This window comes from Saimiri boliviensis, chromosome 1, assembly GCF_048565385.1.
Source record: "Saimiri boliviensis isolate mSaiBol1 chromosome 1, mSaiBol1.pri, whole genome shotgun sequence".
Lineage (NCBI taxonomy): Eukaryota > Metazoa > Chordata > Mammalia > Primates > Cebidae > Saimiri > Saimiri boliviensis.
The window spans coordinates 254,258,733-254,279,871 of NC_133449.1; the positions used below are offsets into that span (position 1 = coordinate 254,258,733).

Sequence of the window (21,139 nt, forward strand, 5' to 3'; positions counted from 1 at the left end):
GGGGAGGACATGCATGGTCAGCCCTTTCCATACTGATGGCTCGCTCTCACCACCAGAACCCATCTGCGAAGGAAAATTAATCCAGGATTGTAACAGCCGGCCGGGCGGAAACAGCCCCAGCGGGGCGCGGGCGGAGCTAGTTGTGCGCATGCTCCGTGCGGGCGCAGGGGCGTGCCGAACCCTCCTGTTGCGCATGCGCCTCTGCGGTTGCGGTTAGGTCCGGAGGGCCCTAGCGGGATGGTGCCTCGGTGCCAGGTAAGGGTCGCGGGTGTGAATGTGGGCCTGGGTGCGGAGCCTTCTTCCACGTGTCTGTCCCGCCCCTTCCCTCCACAGATCTAGCCCTGGTCAGTCAGGCCTCCCTACAAGCCCCAAACTCACACGCACGCGGCCGGCGTCTGGATTGGGGGCGCCCCCGCCCCCACCCTAGGACCCTTCCCGGCTCCGGGCTCTGCCGCCACTGCCCCGGCAGAAGTCAGGTCGGCTCTGAGAACGCCTGTCCGCTCCCGGCAGCAAGAACAGGTTCGTTCTGAAGGCGCCTCGACGTTTCGTGGCCGCCTCTTTCCCAGATTCTTCGTTTTGATGAAGCTAAAATTTTAGTCTAAAAAGAAATGCACCTCATGGAGAATTGTTGTGAAGAACTGTGCCTCATCTGTGGCTTTCCACACCCTTGGTTATTTGCAAACCTGTAATTATTTGGTAGAGAAGAGTTTGCACGGAGAGACAGGTGCCGCTTTTACTTCGTCGGATTCCTTACGTACCAGGTTGCTGGCACAGGTTTGTTCTGGTAAATACCAGATTGTCCTGTGTTTCAAACTCACTTGCTTCTATAAATGTCAGATTTACTAGGTTGCATAACTTCATCCTTAGTGTCTGGGGACAATGTTATACAGACCGGAATCCAAGGTCATTTGACAACCGTGAGAAACAAGTTTTTCCACTTATTTGTTCATTTATTTTATTTGTGTAACTCAGCTCTTGACTCAGACATTTGTTCTTTGCTTACATATTTATAAAACTTTGCTTACATATTTATAAAAGGTGCTGTACTTTCATGTCAATTAAAAACAGGCTCAACATGTTTTCCTAGAAGATACTTAAAACGATTTTAATGATCGCGCACTTACATTTGTAAAACTAAAAGGCATCCAGAAATTAGTCTGAATTGTATTTAAAACAACAAGTTTTCAGAATTTGAACTTGTAGATATACTGAATTTTTTTGTGTGCGTTATTTAATTTTCCTTATAGATCAAAGTAATACGTTTGGAAAATGAGAAAACTGCTCAACGTGAACAGGCAGAAAACGAGTATGAGTTGTTATTAAAAAGATTTTCTTTACTTTCAGGTTGAAGTATTGTATTTTGCAAAAAGTGCTGAAATAACAGGAGTTCGTTCAGAGACCATTTCTGTGCCACAAGAAATAAAAGCATTGCAGCTGTGGAAGGAGATAGAAACTCGACATCCTGGGTACTTAAAAATTTGTAGAATGCATTTGAGTAACACTTAAATGTTTTTTAAAATATATAAATGATAAAAGTAAAAAAAGGTTAGTTTTGATTTCTGTGCTGAATGTCAAAAAGAGTCATTAGTTGTATTTTTTTTTGAACTACTGAAGACGTAAACTCTAAATATGCACCGTTTCTTAAGAAAGGTTAAAGATATTTTACCCAAAAGCACAGTGAACCCCAGAGAGACATGATTATATTCTCTTTGATAATTTATAAAATACTGTGCATGCCAATTCTGCAGTTTTATAACATTAAATGAAATTGTTACAAATTCTGTTAAAAATGTTTGTTTTAAACTTTTTTGTTCTGTCCCTCTCTTTAAAGAGAACTCAAAATAGAAATTTCTAAGATTAAAAGAAAAATGAGTTACAACAAATCCTAGATGCTGCTGAATTTGAGTTTTTGTAATATTTAATGTTTTTTTTCCTGGTTCTTGAAAATGTGTAATTTTACTCCTGTCATTCCCACTTCAAGCCCTTTTTGGAACAAAATTAAAAGTGACTTTAAAAATTAAAAGTGATTCAGGAATATATAATGGTGTCACTTAAACCTGTGTAGACGCTTAACCTGGAAGTCCTAGTTCTGTGTAAAAGATACTCCACAATATATGTTTAAAAGCGAACTATTTCATGATTTCATATCTTTAAAGTTGCTCTTACAGCGGTCTGATAATCAATGAAACACAGTGGGGTCTCTCGTTCTGCTTTACCTTGAGCCTTTTACCTGGAGGGAGACAGCTGGTCTTGTATACATTTCCACTGTGCCTGAAAAGAAAGCTTACCATTGTTGAGATACAAAGGAGCAGCTTTATTAGAGCTGTGTTGCAGGTGGCTCTATGACCCAGGCCATCTTTTTTTCTTTCTAAGCATGGAAAGGTGAATCCATATTTGAGTAGGATAACGTGTACAAGCCTAGTTTGTGGGCAGCTGCACTTGTGCTTGTACACATGGATGGAAGGCCTGGAAAGGCCATGTACTGATTGGAAACTTTTCTTTTGACCTGGTTTGAGTATTGCCTCCAGTCTGGTGGGGTGTGTGTGTGTGTGTGTGTGTGTATGTGTGTGTGTTTTGTTGTTGTTGTTTCTTTAATTCCCCAAGGCATACAGCATCCCATAAAGAGTTGAGAGCAGTTTAATGTATCTTTGTGATGTGTAAATATGTGTATATAAGTGGATATGTCCTTTCTCCACACACTGTGTAAATTTAATTGATAATTTTGCAGGTGACGCTTCATATAATTATATCTATGTAATATCTCTAATTGCAGCTGAAGAGATTTGAGGTCTATCATAGTATTGATACTTTGATTCATACTTTTTCCCCTTTAGATTGGCTGATGTTAGAAATCAGGTAATATTTGCTGTTCGTCAAGAATATGTCGAGCTTGGAGATCAGCTCCTCCTGCTTCAACCCGGAGACGAAATTGCCGTTATCCCCCCCATTAGTGGAGGGTAGTGCTTTTGAGCCATATAGGTATGTGAGATTTGTTTTTCTTAACCAGTCATGTGGGGAAGGGTCATACAGATGATAAAGTATATGTGGTTTGCTGTTAATGTATATTCTTTGTAAGTCTGTACCAAATCTTTATCGATGCAGCCACTCTTCATTGGTGCCAACAGATTTATGAATACCACCACACCATCTCTGCGTCAAGTAAGCAGTTTAATTAATATCAGTTTGATATGTTTCATTGAACATGGTTTATGGAGATCTTATGTGTCAGACACAGGGATGTATTAATAACCATGTTTTGCAAGTGGAAAAACAAATTCAAAGGACTTAAAAAACTTGCCTCTGACCACATAGCTAATTACATCACTAATAAGTGAAAGAGCCAACTTAAAAAAAATGTATTTAACTTGTAAGTTCAAGGGTACATGTGCAGGTTTGTTACATAGGTAAACTTATATCATGGCGGTTTGTTGTACAGGTTATTTTGTCACCCAGGTATTAAGTCTAGTGCCCATTAGTTATTTTTTTGATCCTCCACTTCCTCCTATACCCGATTCTCTGAAAGGCCCCAGTATCTGTTGTTCCTCTCTATGTGTCCATGAGTTCTCATCATTTAGCTCCGACTTACAAGTGAGAACATTTGGTATTTGGTTTTCTGTTCCTGTGTTAGTTGGGCAAGGATAATGGCCTCCAGCTCTAGCCTTGTCCCTGCAAAGGACTTGATCTTGTTCTTTATTGCGGCTGCACAGCATTTCATGGTGTATATGTGCCACATTTTCTTTATCCAGTCTACCATTGATGGGCATTTAGGTTGATTCCATGTCTTTGCTGTTGTGAATAGTGCTGCAGTGAATGTACGCATGCATGTGTCTTTATGAGAGAAAGATTATATTTCTTTGGGTATATATTCAGTAATGGGATTGCTGGGTTGAATGGTATTTCAGTCTCTAGGCCACACTGTCTTCCACAATGACTGGACTAATTTACGCTCCCAGCAGCAACCATTCCTTTTTCTTTGCATCCTTGCCAGCATCTGTTATTTTTTGACTTTTAACAATAGCTCTCTGACTGGTGTAAGATGGTATCTCATTGTGGTTTTGATTTGCATTTCTCTGATGATCAGTGATGTTGAGCTTGTTTTTTCATATGATTGTTGGCCACATGTATGTCTTCTTTTGAAAAGCTCCTGTTCCTGTTCATGTCCTTTGCCCACTTTTTAATGGAGTTGTTTTTCCTCCTGCATTTTTAAAAATTCCTTAGAAATGCTGATATTAGACCTTTGTCCGAAGCCTACTTTGCAAAATTTTTCTCCCATTCTGTAGGTTGTCTGTTCATCAAGAATATGTTGAGCTTGGAGATCAGCTTTTCCTGCTTCAACTGGGAGACGAAATTGCTGTTATCCACCCCCCATTAGTGGAGGGTAGAATCAAGAATTCTGGCGATCAAGAATTTGATCTCCAAAGGAAGCTATCTGTTGAGAGCTTCCTTTGCTGTGCAGAAGCTCTTTAGTTTAATTAGATCCAGTTTGTCAATTTTTGCTTTTGCTGCAATTGCTTTTCGTGTCTTCTTTGTCATGAAATCTTTGCTTGTTCTTAGATCCAGAATGATATTGCCTAGGTTGTCTTCCAGGGTTTTTCTAGTTTTTGGTTTTACGTTTAAGTCTTTAATCCATCTTAATTTTTGTATGTGGTATAAGGAAAGGGTCCTGTTTCAGTCTTCTGCACATGGCTAACCTGTTACTCAGCACCATGTACTGAATAGGGAATCCTTTCCCCATTCCTTGTTTTTGTAGGTTTGTTGAACATCAGATAGTTGTAGGTTTGGGTCTTAATTTCTGGGTTCTGGGTTCTGTTTCATTTGTTTATGCATCCGGTTTTGTACCAGTCCCATGCTGTTTTGGTTACTGTAGCCCTGTAGTATAGTTTGAAGTTGGGTAGCGCAGTGCCTCAGGCTTTGTTCTTTTTGCTGATGATTTAAGAGCTATTCAAGAGACAACATTTGAACTCATATTATTGGACTCTCTGTGTACTTTTTTCCAAGCACACTTACTAATACTAGATAATCGCTCTCCTGGGCGTGAAGAAATATAGAAAAATTGCCCACCTAGTAATGCCTGAAAAGAAAGCTTACCATTGTCTGGGACTAAAGGAATAGCTTTATTGTTATGGCTGTGTTGCAGGTGGCTCTTTGACCCAGGCTACCTTGTCCTCTTTATAAACAACTTAATCCATATTTGAGTAGAATAATGTACAAAAACATTGTTCAGTATAGTCTGGAGAGATCAGGCTTCTTATAAGTACAGTCATAATGAGGCTTAATTTATTGTCAACTGAAGAACAAATATAGTAGAAATTAACAGTCATCCCTGAATAAACACACTTGGTAAGTTAGGAATGGAAGAAGACTTTCTTAATTTGCTATAATTTATATTCAAAGTCAGGAGTAAATATCGTACTTGATGATAAAAACTTGGTTCTGTTAAAGAAAGGAACAAGCCAAAGATGGCTTTTTGTCTTTTTTCACTCATTTTTTCCCCACTCTCGTGTAAGGCAATGCCACAAGAAATGAAGAGTCGATCTGTAAAAACAGATTGCCCCTCATGTCATGTCGACAGTAGGCTTCTTTCTCAGGCCTGCTATCTGCAAATAATAGAAGAGTTTCTTATCAGATATGTATCGCAATGCTGTTTAGAAACTGTGGTCACCATATCACTACCATGGTTTCAGGAGGTTCTAAAATGCAGTTTTTTGGAATTTGGAGTTTATTCAGAAAACTATAGGCTTCCATTAAAGGGATATTTGTGGTCATTACAGCTGTTCTTTGAAATGGTTACAAAGATTACTCAAAAGTGTTTTGTGTTACTCGAATGTGTTTGGCAGGACTAGTATTATGCATTTTTAGAACCTGCCAGATAGATTATGGTAGTCTTGTAAAATCAGAAGTAGGAACTCAGCCTGATTTGACGCTCATAGATCATATTTGTATACCTATGTCTTATTGCAAGAAAAAGAGATGGATGATACTTAGGTGGCTTGTATAGCAGATGAAAAACCCTGGAATCCAGTGGTGTATAAATAATTGTGCTGTTTCAGTGGTGGAAAGAAGAGAGGAAAAAGAACATTGGCTTAACTAAGATTCCTTGGTTGGAATTTCAGCACCCTGAGTGAGTTCCTTAACTTCTCTGAGCCGTCTTTCTCTCATCTTTCAATTCAGATGAAAACTATGGCATTAATAATTATATTCATCATTGCCTGCAAGATTCTACCTACCTGTCCAGACACAGCCTGCCCTTTTCTCTCCCTTCTTTCTAGGTTCTGGAGCACATCACACCCTTTTTTGTCCCAGAGCCTTGGCATTTGCCACACTCCCTCTCTCTGCCTGGAGGCCTGTGCCCTTGTTTCTTTACAACACTTCCTCTTTATCTTTCACGTCCCAACTTTTAACACAACCTCTTGAGAGAAATCTCCCCCAGACCCCAGGCTCTGTCTCGGAAGCCTGTTATTTCCAGAAGATATCCCCATTTGTTATCCTTAGTTATTGCTTTTTTTTCTCCTATTTGAATATAAGCACCCTGAGGAAGAGCCTGTGCTTCTTTCCCCTGGTTTATATCTAGTGCCTGGCCTTAGTCTCTGGCCCTCAGTGAGTGTGTAATAATGTCTGAGGAATTAAATGAGAGATGCGTGGCAAAGGGCTTTGCACAATACCTAGTAAGTAAGTGTGTAGTTCATTCCCTTATTTCCTCAGTTACTTACCTGGGATTGTGCCAGGTTGTGAAGGGAACCCAGTTTCTGTAGAATCACTATCACTTCTGGTCTCCCTTTTTTGTTGGTTAAGGAAAAAGGCAGCCTTAGGTGTGGTGCTTGGTACCATAGTGGTGCAGAGGGAATGGGCATGTAGGTGAAGATGGCGATGCCTCCACTGTACCTTGATGGGAGAAATGAATAGCAGTTACAGAATTCGGAATATATTGGCATTGAGATAGATGATATTTCAGTGATCATGTTAATGATGAATTCCTTTTTATGTCATGCCTGATTCATTATGGCTATTTATACACATAATTGGGTTTTGCTAATTTTTACACTTGATTGTTTCTTATCATTCAGATCAAATCAAATCATGCCTCCCATGCCTGGAATAAAAGAAAAAGAAACTTTTTATCTGAGGAATGTGAGCCCCTCAGATAAAACATTAAATTAAGAGACAGAGAAAGGCACTGGAATGAAACGGCAGTCACGTCACTCTCCCTTGAGCTGCATCATTATCTTTCATCTTTCTTTCTTTCTTTCTTTTTTTTTTTTTTTTTTGTTGAGATGGGGTCTCACTCTGTCACCCAGACTGAAGTGCAATGGCACAATTGATCTTGGCTCACTGCAACATGCACCTCCTACGCTCAAGCAATTCTCCTGCCTCAGCCTCCCGAGTAGCTGTGATTACAGGCACGTGCCACTATCACCTGGCTATGTTTTGTATTTTTAGTAGAGTTGAGGTTTCACCATGTTGGCCAGGCTGGTTTCGAACTCCTGATTTCAAATGATCCACCTGCCTTGCCCTCCCAAAGTGGTGGGATTACAGGTGTGAACCACTGTGCCCGGCCAGTAATTACCTCTTGAAGCTACTTTTTATGAGTGCTGCAGAGTAGCTGAGGCTAAGAAACCATAAAATCCGTATGCTGGACACTCTAACTTGTACCCCGCCATAGTTCCACTTTGTACAGCCAATCAGTAATCAACATTATCTCCCTACGCCAGTGAGAAATCCTGATGTAACTTTGTATCATTGTATTAGCCCTCTTCTTGTTGTCTTTGCCTTTAAAAACCTGCCTTGCAGCAAAGGCTGAGGGAGTGCTCTTCAAGGGAACTCCCCAAGGTATCCTGATGGTATCCTGGGCCACTGTCCTTTTCTTGGCTCATGTAAATTCTTTAAATTATATTTTGTGCTGCAGCCTCTTCCTTTTCCATCAACAATTTGTAGAAAACATATAAATTGAAAGAGCCTATAAGTTGTTGAGTGTTTTACCCCTAGGACTTTGTTAAGATTTATTATCCTCTTATTTCTAGAGGAGATATGGATGAAGTTGAAGAGAAATCTAAAGACATTATAAACTTCACTGCCGAGAAACTTTCAGTAGATGAAGTCTCACAGTTGGTGATTTCTCCGCTTTGTGGTGCAATATCCCTATTTGTAGGTGAGTTGTAATTTTCATCGCATCTATCGCCGCACAAGATAATAGGAATTAGCATGCGCTTTTCATGTTCAGTGTTAATGGAGAATTTTGAAATACTGAACATTAAGCCAAGATTACCCATGATGGTGGATAGACTTTTTTTTTTAGTTATTGTTTTGTTTTAGTAACCCCTAAATTAACCTCTATTAAATTACAAGGCATTTTGAAAAGTAGGATAAAAGTTACTATTAGTGAGAGAGAATTCTATATTTTTCCAAAATCAAAGGTAAAAATGTACTTGATAGTCCTGGGAGCATAAGTATTTTCCTTTGAAGCATCTGTTTAGTCACAAGAGGAATATTGCCTGGTTTGCCAGGTGAGTGTTTTCAGTAAGCTGGCGTCATCTGTGCTGTTTTATTTCCTTATCCTCTTTGTGACGATATGTTTTCCTAATCAAATTTTGTTTTTAGGAGATTTCAAAGTAGTTTTAGAAAAATTGGCATGCTGCTTGTTTACTATTACAAGTAATCCCTTTTTATTAATGTGCTATTTCTTTTTTAGGGAAAAACCTTATTTTAATTGCTTTTCTTTCTTTTTTTTAAAGGGACTACAAGAAATAACTTTGAAGGGAAAAAAGTCATTAGCTTAGAATATGAAGCATATCTACCCATGGCAGAAAACGAAGTCAGAAAGATTTGTAGTGACATTAGGCAGAAATGGCCAGTGAAACACATAGCAGTGTTCCATAGACTTGGGTATGATTTCCTTTATCAGTTTAAAAATTAAGTATCGTTGCTTTTCATCTTTGTACTGACTCTGATTCTTGAATCGTTCTTAGGAATTCTCCATTACCATGAGAGGAATGTTCATGTATTATTTTTGGAGTATAATAGGGATAGCTCTTTGTACCTGTAGTGACTGCCTGGGGGGTTTTGATACTGGAAGAGCTCTTGTTGCTTTCAGGACTTTCAGGCCATTGGTCCTGTGCTAATGTGTGCTAAAGGCCTTGAGGCCTTCTGAGCCTCAAGGCCTTTTTCTATGGTCTGGAGTCAGTTTATATGACAATCTGTGACTCTGTTTATATGACAATCTGTGACAGATTCTTTTGGATATAAATGCCTCTGAAAGTCATTAGTTTGCCTTTTTGTACCCCTAAAAAGAGAAGAGTTCTTTCTTGGCTTTGAAAAGAAGCCAGTAATTGAGACTGTATCTATCATACTCTATTAGTTACTAGTTTGTTATTAATAACCAGTTGTTTTATTAATGGTTAATATTATCACTCCCATTACTTGATATTTATTATTTTAAATTCTGTATTATACTTATTAGGCCATAACTTTGTATCTCTAGGCATTACCTGGCACTGTGCCTTGTTTGAGTCAAATGCTTGCTATATCAATGAAAGGATTTTCCTTGGTGCCCATCACGAGGGTTTAGTGCAGGCGTCCCCAAACTACGGCCCGCAGGCTGCATGCGGCCCCCTGAGGCCATTTATCCGGCCCCTCCCCCCCCGCCGCACTTCAGGAAGGGGCACCTCTTTCATTGGTGGTCAGTGAGACGAGCACAGTATGTGGCGGCCCTCCAACGGTCTGAGGGACAGTGAACTGGCCCCCCGTGTAAAAAGTTTGGGGACGCCGGGTTTAGTGGATAGATTGTAAAAAATTAGCTGTAGCATTAGCTTCATCTGCTGCCTCTGCTGAATGCTACTGCAATTAATTACTGTTTTCTAACTGGATGTTTATGTAAAATAGAACTACAGTATAGTTCTAAGACTGCATACCTGGATTTTTTTTCATCTGTCTAGCAGATTCTTTAACATGTAGATTCAGAGGTGATGGTGATTTTTTCTCTTCATCTTGTTAAAGCTTGGTTCCAGTGTCAGAAGCAAGCATAATCATTGCTGTATCCTCAGCCCACAGAGCTGCATCCCTTGAAGCTGTGAGCTATGCCATTGATACTCTAAAAGCCAAGGTGCCCATATGGAAAAAGGTAAGTTAAGAAAATAACACATTTTACCAAGTGGGCCTGATGTTTCTCAGGAATTTTTGGATAAAACCCTTCACCTTTTATTATACAGAATTTATATTCATGGACTATTTATTGACTGTAGTATCTTGTTTCCTTTATCTGTAAAATATGTTCTTTTCAAGATTTGTTACATATGAAAAATATGTGCCCTAAAGAATGCACGGCACACTGTAAGCCTCAATGAGTGGTAGCAGTGAGAACTCCTAGTCTGGACTGTTGGAGAGGTTCATCTATGAATCCCTTGGATTATAATCCCCTTGAATTAGCGGCTCTTCCTGTTGGAAAGTGAAAATAATGCATTAGCTATTTAGGTAATGGTTAAAATAGAAATTCTTTAAGGTGAAAGAGGCTTTTCCTAGAGGTCCTTCTTAGGGGGAAAAAAAAAAGTTTGCTCCCTCTGAGAAAATGCGGAGTGAGTGGACTTAAAAACATAAATAGGAACTTCTGGCATGTTTTCTGTTAATAAGTCAAACCAGTCAATAAAGGTGACTAATTCTCTGGTTAAACAGAGCATTCTGATGGGCTGAAAAGGCCCGACTCCCTAATTTCTCCTTGGTGTCGTAATGTTAGCAGTGGGATTGTTCAGTGGGATTATTCTGTGCTTGCACATGTGTAATTGCTCTTCAACGTCTAGAATCATCTAGAATTGCCCACAGCGCTGTGACTTACAACAAAGCTGAGGAGTTAATGAACAGCTCAGAAGACCCACAGAGCAGAGCAGAGAGCCAAGGCTTTTAACGGGTACTTCTCCTCTCCTTCCCAGGGGTTTCCTGCCTCAGTCAGTGATAGAAAGAAGCAAGCTGGACTCATAACCAGGGCCTGGGAAATTTGGTGACCATGTTGTTAGAATGAAAACTGAAACCCATTGTTAAAAGAGAATACCTAGGGATTAGAGGATAGAATATGTGAAAGGAAACTTGATGAAGCTCAGATAATCTTGTTGCCTTGCTGTGAACTAGGCTGACACAATTTTGATAGAAGTGGGGGCAGGGCTCCAGACAGGGAGAGGCAGGAAGAGCATTCTAAGATCAGCTGCAAGCCTGAGAGGAAGGGGTAGCTTTTTTTCTTTTTTTTCTTTTTTTTTTTTTTTTGAGATGGAGTTTCACTCTTGTTACCCAGGCTGGAGTGCAATGGCGCGATCTCGGCTCACCGCAACCTCCGCCTCCTGGGCTCAGGCAGTTCTCCTGCCTCAGCCTCCTGAGTAGCTGGGATTACAGGCACGTGCCACCATGCCCAGCTAATTTTTTGTATTTTTAGTAGAGACGGGGTTTCACCATGTTGACCAGGATGGTCTCGATCTCTTGACCTCGTGATCCACCCGCCTCGGCCTCCCGAAGTGCTGGGATTACAGGCGTGAGCCACCACGCTCGGCCTTAGCTTTCTTTACTGGGGAGGAAAGGATGGACAGTCAGTGAACAGAAAGTGGATGGGTACAAACCCAGAAAATACAGGCGAGGGGCAGGAGTTGGGGCATATTCTTGTTTTCATGCTTTCATTTCTAGCTGGGCTTCCTATTTTGCTTTTGTTTATCTGTAGAGAGTTGGGGGAAGTGCAGGTGTTCAGAAGACAGTCGGATTTGAATTCCTCTCCTTAACAGAAATGGAACGTGACTAGAGAGTGAGAAGAGAAAGTCAGATTTTCTTCTTACCCCTCCTTTCCACAAACTATGTAACTTCTAGTCTGGTTCTGGTCTCGGCCGGTGCTTTGACATCATCTGTGATATAGGGAAGGGTGGCAGGGGGCTAGAGTGCATATGTCACAGAGCAGCTCATACCAGAGCGCAGCTCAAACCAAGAACTTCTGAAAGGTGATCACTGAATTTAACAGCTGGTGAAGATATTCTGTTTGCCTTTGGAAAAGCATATTTAGAAATGTTGACGTAGTAGGTGTGTTTGGAAAGAAGAAAATGTTTAAAACTAAAGACCTTCTGTCTTCCCCCGTGTAACCTTGCCCATGATGTCTCTTGTCATGACCTCAGATAGAATTGTGTATTTCCTTCTGTGGTTGCACCCTGTTTTGCTATAGCTTCTAGTCTATTATTTTTACAGTTGTGTTGAGAATCCTTAAATATAGAGAATGTGTCTGTCCATTAATTTTTCTGCTCTCAGTGCTTTATACAAATGTCTATTAGATTGTTGAAAGAGGAGCCATTGAAATAGTCATTCATCTGACTTATTCAAATATATTTTATATTCATGTATTAGAATGGTCTATTTTTAATACCTGTTACGATTTTGTTTTTTAGGAAATATACGAAGAGTCATCATCTTGGAAAAGAAACAAAGAGTGCTTTTGGGCATCCAACAATTAATCACTTAACATTTTTAGAGCATGCAATCTTAACTTTGTTTATTATCATTGATCACATTTTGATTTTTTTTCTCTCCACGTTAGGATAGTTTACTGAAGTACAGTCTCTTATACCAGTAGGACAAAAGGGAGAAAAAGGGAGCAAGATAAATGGGTATGTAGGATGAGTGGCTATTTAAAACGGAACTACAGATAGAAGGAGGACTGCAGGAAAGAAATTGAATGATTTAAATGTGAGGAAAGATGTCTGTGGTAGACATGTCCTTCCATGACTAATTTCTAATTGTATCTCAACTCACATTGAGGTATGGGTCCTCCTCGGTGACGTTAACTGGCTCAGAAAGACACTACCCCGACCGACCACACCTTACCACCTCCGTCCCGGTTCAGGGATAACATTGTTATCAAGGATGCTATGACAGGAATGTTGGCAGAACTGGAAAGTGTTAAAAAAATCATTATCAGACAGTCTTGATATTGTATATTTTCAGAATTATATTAAAAATAATAAACTGAAACCCATGATTTCAAAAGTTTAAAAACAGTATCTTCTTTTTTAAAAAAAATTGCCTAAAATAGTTCTTACTATGGAGATTTCTGGGATTTCAGAATCTATAATCTTAGCAGAAAACTTTTGTTGTTTTTTATTAGTTGTTAATTTAACAGGTCAGCACAAAATTGTCATAAAGCTAAATAGCAACGAGGTGGTTTGTGTTAAAATGTTTAAGTAAACAATGCCCTGGTTTTTAGTTGGTTAACCTTTACAGTATGTTGATAGACTTGTGTATATAGTCCCATATAGTTTAAAAAAAAATTTTCCCAGCTTTATTGAGGCATACTTGACAAACAAAAATTTTATGTATTTGAGGGATACAAAGTGATGTTTTGATATACATACACACTGTGAAGTAATTACCACAGCTAATTAACATATTCCTTACCTCACATAGTCCCTTCTTTTGTGTGGTGAGAATATTTAAGATCTACTCTCAGTAAATTTCAAGTAAACACATAGTTCATAAAATAACAAAATACTGGCATAATTTGGGCAGTTGGCATCACAAAATTTGCATATTAAGAGCAAAAGCTATACTTTCAGTCACTTGGATTGAAGGATTTTTTTCTTATGTCTGGGACAAATAAGAAATTTGTCTAGTAATCTTATTTGTTATATCTAGTGAAAACATCTTTTACCTAAGGAACTTATTTATTCAACAAATATTTATTGAACACCTGTTTTGTGCCAGGCACTCACCCAGTGATCTTTGTCTACCAACCTAAAATACCTTGGGAAACACTCTGCATCTTATCTCTGGCTGGGTCCCACAGGACAGCCACACTGATGTTAGGAATCACCTGGTTACATCAGTTGATGCTTACTCCTTAGTCCATCTGGAGAGACTGGGCCAGAAGGATACTGGAAGGGCCGACGAACCCTCCGCCTACTTCCTCTTCGGGGTTAGGGAAGGTAAGGCCTATTGGTCTCAGCCTTACCTTCTCAGTTCAGTGTCACTCTGTGCCTGTCATTGAGCTTCAGCCAGTCCCCATTGGAGAGCAGGGGGTGGGTGCTGGCTGTTGCATTATATCTGAAAGCACATTATCATGGGGCTACTGGGTCACTGTAGATATTTCTAGGATTTTGTACATAGGTTGTTAAATGGATGTTTATTATGTCATATGCAATGTTGTTAGGTATATGTGGATTTCAAGATTTTCCTACTTAAATATTTCTTTAGGAGATCTTTATCGAGGGTAATGATGCTTTTAAAGAACATAGAACATTCTTTATGTTTTAAAAGAATCATGTTTTCATCAAGTAGGCTTTATTCTAAGTTTGGAACTGAAACTGTTATGCTTATAAAGTCTCTAATACAGAGGTTTAGGAGTTAATCTGGGGGATGCTGGAACTGGGATGGAATGGCCTTGAAAGATTTTGTGCCTTGCACTTATATAGGATCTTTACTGACCCTTGCTTACTTAAGAGTGGCAGAGTTAATTGGTGGTTGAGATAGTAAGGGGTTAGTATCACTATGATATGTAGCCTTCCTATCTCTAACTTGGCTTCAAGTAGCTAAAAGAGTAATCTAAAAAAAAAATAAATTAGCCTCTAATCATATTGCCTGCAGTGTTTCAAGGTTACTTTGAAGCCATGACTTTGCATGATTGCTAAGTAAGTTCACTCAAGAAATAGGAAATTCAAATTATTTATGTTTCCAGTATTTTTGTACAAGTGGTAAAATAAAATTGAATTTTTTTTCATCTTTGAATGAAAGAAACAGCATATGTTCGACGAGTGACTTATTTGGTGGATATTTTTGTCCTTTGCATATGATGTATATTTTTGTCTATCCAAAGGACAAAAATATACTGTAGAGTCACAGTATATTTTCAGCCTTTTTTGAGAAATTGTGATTTAGACATCTTACACAGTTATTGAGCACCTGGTACAGTCAAGGCCTCTCTTAAGAATGATAGGTGGATCATCCAGCAGAGGGCAGTAGAGCCAGGGCCATAGAGTAAAGTTTCTTTAAGCAACTTAAGTCTTAAGAGTTAATTTTGTGTAGAATCAAAAGTTAAGTTTAGTAGCCATTTTCTTTAAAGTCAGGCTGTAGTGGTTCCTAAATGAAAATTAGGCCCTGATTTTGTGTAAGATGATGTCCAATCTTTGACACCTTAAAAAATACTAGAAGATTATGATAGGATGAGGAAGGAGATTTTAAAAATGCAATTTGTAGTTTTTAACAGGTGATGTAGGATAAATAAAAAGAACTCCTTTTTTTTTTTTGAGACGGAGTTTCACTCGTTACCCAGGCTGGAGTGCAATGGTGTGATCTCGGCTCACCGCAACCTCCGCCTCCTGGGTTCAGGCAATTCTCCTGCCTCAGCCTCCTGAGAAGCTGGGACTACAGGCATGCGCCACCATGCCCAGCTAATTTTTGTATTTTTTTTAGTAGAGACGGGGTTTCACCATGTTGACCAGGATGGTCTTGATCTCTTGACCTTGTGATCCACCCGTCTCAGCCTCCTAAAGTGCTGGGATTACAGGCTTGAGCCACCACGCCTGGCCAAGAACTGCTTTTTTAAAAAGTAAGTATACAATTATTTTCCAATTAACTCTATGCAACAAAATGATTGCTTTAATACAGGTCTTTAACAGCATTTCCTAACCTGCTCTGTGAAAAACAAAGAAAAAAATCTTAGTGCTCTTTTCCTCTAATATTTTATTTTGTTTTTTAAGAGATGGGAGGGGGCCTGGAACTCTTGGGTTTAAAGGATCCTCCCTGCCTCAGCCTCCCAAGTAGCTGCAATTCCCACACTCAGTTCTCCAAGATTGTATTTTAATGTGAGCTATATAGCAGACGCACTAACTGATGGTTGTGCTGCAGTGAGCTGCCCTCCGGAGACGGCTCAGCACAACTGCCATGGGCAGGGAGGCATTGAGAGAGCACTGCAGACGTGAATGGAGATGCTTGTGCATCGCTATTTATGGCAGCACATACACACTTCCCACCCCATCTTTGCACTACTCTGCCATCTGTACAACGATGGCAGTCTGTGAGCCCAACACATACCTATTTTATAACTTCAGCATATTTATTTCATCATATTTACTCTTTAAAAATATTTAAACCCTCATGCTTACAATTGTTTTTTAAAACAACTATGCAGATGACTTTGCTCTTGTATGTTGCAGCAGTTTGGCTGATTTTTTTCCGTCTCTATTCCAAGCACACGTTTTATTTCAAGAGCTAAGTTGTGCTTTAGAGCTTTAGAGCAGTGCTTCTCAAACTTGAGTGCAGTATGAATCACCTGGGGATGCTGCAGAACTTCCAATTTGACTTTAGTAGTTTTGAGTGGCCCCTGAGACCTGTGCTTTTAACAACAGGCTCCAAGTGATGCAGCACCATCTATCCATGGGCCACATTTTGAGGAGCAATGCTTCACACTGTCTCAAAACTTTGAAAGTAGTTTAAGGGTCCTGCAGAACATCCTTGTGGTCACTGCTAGAAACACAGATTGGACACCTTTGGCAAATTAAAGCCTCAGTCTTCTTAAATTGAGTCCTGGATGTGAGCAAAGTGACTGTATACGATGAAAAGGGTAAAATATATAACTTGCAAAAGCCCAAATAAAATAGCTTTATTTTCAAAACAATTGTAATGATATCCAATAATATGATATGAAAAGAGTGGTTTACAATTAATGAAACTTTTTTGTTTGTTATACTTTGATATGAGAAAAGTTTGTTGACTACAATTTAATTTTTCTCAGAAATCAAATGAATTCTGCAACTTTTTGTACAAACATGCATTTATTTTTATAATTTTTGTGGAACGCAAAGAGGCAAAATGCATATAATCCAAAACCTCAAATACCACGTTTGAACAGAGAGTTATCTATTATGTATGAAGGAAAATATCCAAGACAATTTCTTCTTTAAAATATATACAATTCTAACATAGTTATGCAATATATACATTCATATTTTGGCTTGGTCTGCCAAAATAAACAGGTAAATGTGAAACTATATTTACATAATGGTTACAGTTTCAGTCTTTAGAGTTCAAAGAAATAGTATTTTCAAACTTTACCCCCATGTTTCTTATTCACCTCTAGAGGTTTAAATTAACTTTTCAAATTGATTAAAATGAGTACGCCTGAACATACACCAAAGGGCATAGTCCTACAAAGTTGTTTATAGAATTGTTTTATTTGTGCAAATTAAAATATTAAAGATGGATCAGGGATCTCAGTTTAAGGAATCCTGCCTTCTGTTTGGTGATGTCTTAATTTTTGAGATTTTCATAAATTGGGTTATAGCTGTATATCAGGTTAGGTAAATACATTATAAAATGATATGCTTTATAATAATTTTTAGCATAATCACTTGTTTGATAATAATACATTGGCCTTATTTTACTCTTCACAGTTTTAATAGATAACTATTTTACAAAAATAACATTGCTAGCTAGAAAAATTTCTGTCCAGATAGGAGTTCTTATTTTGCTGCCGAAATGAGTGATGCACAATTGTGAATCTGTGTAGTTTCCTCATAAGCTATTTTACTATCTTACTATTTTATAAGCCTTGTGTGGCAGCATGACGCAAGTCAGCTTTTTACCACGTTCTGTAGTCCTTGTCTGTACACCATTTATGAAATGGAAATTTGAATATGACATCTTCTATGCTCTCCACTTACTTTTAAAGCAAAAGTATTATTGAATAGGAACACATAACTTTTAGTAAAAAATGTTTTTCGCCCCTACATTTCTTGTATGAATACTCACCTTTGCTTAAAAGTGCTTGAGAAATACTGCCCCCCAGAAGGCATCTGACAATGTCTGGAGACATTTTTTGACTGTCATGACTGCAGGGGAGGGATGCTCTGAAATCTAGCAGGTAGAGGCCAGGGATGCTGCTGAACATGCTAAACACCAGACCTTATAGGCAGGGCTGCTGTCCAAGGTACAGGACAGCCTTGCGAGGAAGAATCACCTGGCCCCAAATGACAGCAGTGCCCAGCTTCAGAGACCCTGCCCTAGTGTGATAAATAGTGTAGAGACAAGTGGCTAATGGTTTATAGTATTTCAACTACTCCCTGGAAACAGTGTCATCTAGGTAACAGATTACCTAAGGCAAGGGTAACCGAAGCTTTCAAGTTCTGTATATGTATGTTTAGTACTTATCTAAGGAAGTACCCACCTAAACAAGGTGAGACAGAAAAACAAAAGGGTGTGCTATAATTATTTGTATAGCACATTGAAAAGCTAGTATTTATATATACAGTACTTCCTTTTTTTTTTTTTTTTTTTCTTTTTGTTTATGAGATGGAGTCTCACCCTGTTGCTCAGGCTGGAGTGCAATGGTGCAATCTCAGCTCACTGCAACCTCTGCCTCCGAGGTTCAAATGATTCTCCTGCCTCAGCCTCCTAAGTAGCTGGGATTACAGGCGCCCGCCACCACGCCCAGCTAATTTTTGTATTTTTAGTAGAGATGAGGTTTCACTGTGTTGGCCAGTCTGGTCTCTTAACTCCTGACCTCATAATCCACCTGCCTCGGCTTCCCAAAGTGCTGGGATTGCAGTTGTGAGCCACTGCACCTGGCCACATTGTTTTTTAAATAGTCATTTTTTTGAGACAGGGTCTTGCTAAGTTGCCTAGGCTGGACTTGAACTCCTGGGCTCAAGCGATCCTCCTGCCTCAGTCTCCCAAGTAGCTGGAGCTGCAGGTGCATACGAGTACCACTAGCTGTTAAATATTCTTTATCAAGCTAATGACTAGTTTCTCTAGTTGTTTTTTTTTTTTTTTTTTTTTTTTTTTTTAATAAAATTTTGGTTGGAATCTAGCCATGAATTCACACAGCTGTTAAAAAAATTGGACTCTGGCATACCTAACTGGAGACTACCATGCTGTTTTTTCAATAAATCCCTAGCATTTTATGCCTTTTTTTTCTTGTTTGTTTTGTGTTGTCAACTACAAAGTAATTCCGTAAACAGTACAGATAGCCCTGAACTGCCATCATAGGGGTTAGGCCAGGGCAGTTAAGGTCATCCATATGCACATGGGCAGATAAACTGTTTTCCTCTGACATTTTTTCCAAGTCAAATTCTTGGAGGCTTCTCTGTTCGTATTATAGGAAATCCAGAGACTTTTAAAACGAAAAGCATCACTGCTAAACTCCAACTCAATCTTCCCATTTTTCTAATGAGGAATCTGAGGTTTATAGAGGTTGAGGACTTGTCCAAAGCTTTAGATATGTAGTGTCTCTGCCCTTTTCCTCTTAAGTTTCTCCTAGACAATGTAGGGCCTCAGGAACACAGAAAAGAAGGTGCAAAAAGTAGAAATGGGTGGTGTTTCTCAAAGTGTGGTCCATCTGCATTGCAATGACTGGGGTGCCTGTTGAAATGCAGATTGCTGGGCCTTATCCCAATCTGACCAAATCATCTCAGGCTCTACCTTTTGAACAAATTTGCCTAGGTCAAATTCATTTTTTTTTTTTTTTTTGGTTTGGAGATAGAGAATCACTCTGTCGCCCAGGCTTTAGTGCAGTGCCGCAATCTTGGCTCACTGCAACTTCTGCCTCCTGGGTTCAAGCGATTCTCCTGCCTCAGCCTCCTGAGTAGCTAGGATTACAGGCACCCATCACCATGCCCAGCTAATTTTTTTGTATTTACTAGAGATGGGGTTCCACCATGTTGCCCAGGCTAGTCTCGAACTCCTGACCTTGTGATCCACTCTTGTGAAAGTTTGAGTACTTCAGAAACAAGACAGACACAGAGGGTACACCTGCTAATTTGGTGGCTTCCAATACCTCATCTGTCACTTCTGAAATCCTGAGATGTTTTACTTCACATTGTTTACACCCCCTGGCATTCCAACATTTAGAAATTCACCCAAGCTTATTTTTCTTACTTGTTTGGCACTAAATGAAAATAGTTCCCTGAAGTTAAGGAGTTTATATACAGTAATTCACGCAGGTGTGTAAATTACACAGATGAATCTCCCTCCTACTATCTAATGCACAGCAGCTGTCCTGAGGGAGTGGGCACTTTGGATGAGGGGTAAAGGTAGTGATAACTTTGGACCACTGGAGAGAAAGGCAGGCTGTAGAGAGCTTCTATAACATGGGAACTCCAGGAGGTGGGAGGGTGGTTCAGTAAGGGAGGGGGAAGGTTGCCAAAGAAATTACTCATCTTCCAATCCTGCCAACCAGCCAATTAGGTCCTAAAAGAGAACCACTGTGCTTCCTGTAAGAGAAAGGAAATTTCCTTCTTTTCCTTTCTCTGGCACAGGATGGGCCTCTAGCAGATGGAATTTTGCATAAATGTTATATTCTGGGTTTTAAGCAAAATTTTGTGCCTCAGTCTCTATATTGCCCCCTCTCCTAACTTAAATGGACATTTTCCCAGTAGGAGATACACTCTAAGCTCCGTTATTCAAGCATGTTTTGACCATTTGAGCAAGATAGGATGTGGAAGAGGCATCTGTGGTCCAAAAGGAACCAACAAATTTTACCTAGTTTATAAATAAAATTATCACTTAGAAGTATCCTCTGTGGCAACTTTGGATGAGCAGCATAAATTGAAAAACAACCTGTGTTGTTTTATTTCCTCTCTTATTAACATCAATATTCATTAAAATTATGTATAGAAGTGGAAGTACTTCCATAGATTATATCAGGCACTTCCACTTCCGTTGTTGCTGTTTAAAGACAAGCATTTTTAAAGAGAACACTTTCCCCCTTAAAATCTGAGAGTATCATATTTTTCTTTAAAAGTTGTCATGCTTGGAAGCATTTCATGTTGCTGATACAATGCACTTTAGAATGTAAACTCTGGACCAGCCAGTTTCAAGATTACCTCTTTCCCCCACCATATAAAATAAGTCTTTTACCCTTTATATCCCTACCTCTCCCTCCCCCCTCCACAATTTCTTCATTCTAAACTGACCTGCAGTTTTCTCTGAAAATATCAGGCTAGTTTATCTATTACATTATTTAAGAAAAAATAGGATTTAAAAAGAAATCCATTGACACAAATAGCAAACCCTGGCTGGAATGTTGCCAGTTCCCACTGCAGGTAGGTCTGCTGGTTCAGCTATTGAGTTCTGTGGTCTCATCAATCTCATCTGGATTTTTGGTCATCTTTTCATATTTTCTTTTGAAGAAGCCGAGCTG

The 21,139-nt window shown here is 39.3% G+C and overlaps 2 protein-coding genes across 3 annotated transcripts in view; one reads left to right on the forward strand and one right to left on the reverse strand.

Annotated features, from left to right (window-relative positions):
* Positions 1-1,375: 1,375 nt before the first annotated feature.
* On the forward strand, positions 1,376-13,005 carry MOCS2 (molybdenum cofactor synthesis 2). Its single transcript, XM_003925869.4, has 6 exons — positions 1,376-1,466; positions 2,835-2,979; positions 8,019-8,146; positions 8,730-8,880; positions 9,991-10,114; positions 12,399-13,005. Exons 2-6 carry the CDS (start codon positions 2,882-2,884, stop codon positions 12,462-12,464), a joined length of 567 nt encoding a protein of 188 aa, XP_003925918.2. The 5' UTR covers positions 1,376-1,466; positions 2,835-2,881; the 3' UTR covers positions 12,465-13,005.
* Positions 13,006-18,753: 5,748 nt separating this feature from the next.
* ITGA2 (integrin subunit alpha 2) overlaps positions 18,754-21,139 on the reverse strand; it is a 112,896-nt gene continuing 110,510 nt past the window's right edge. For both annotated transcript variants that reach the window (XM_003925870.4, XM_074385986.1), the window contains one exon: positions 18,754-21,136. In XM_003925870.4, the coding sequence (XP_003925919.3) occupies positions 21,056-21,136 (81 nt within the window). In that variant the 3' untranslated portion in view covers positions 18,754-21,055. The remainder of the gene's footprint in view (positions 21,137-21,139) is intronic.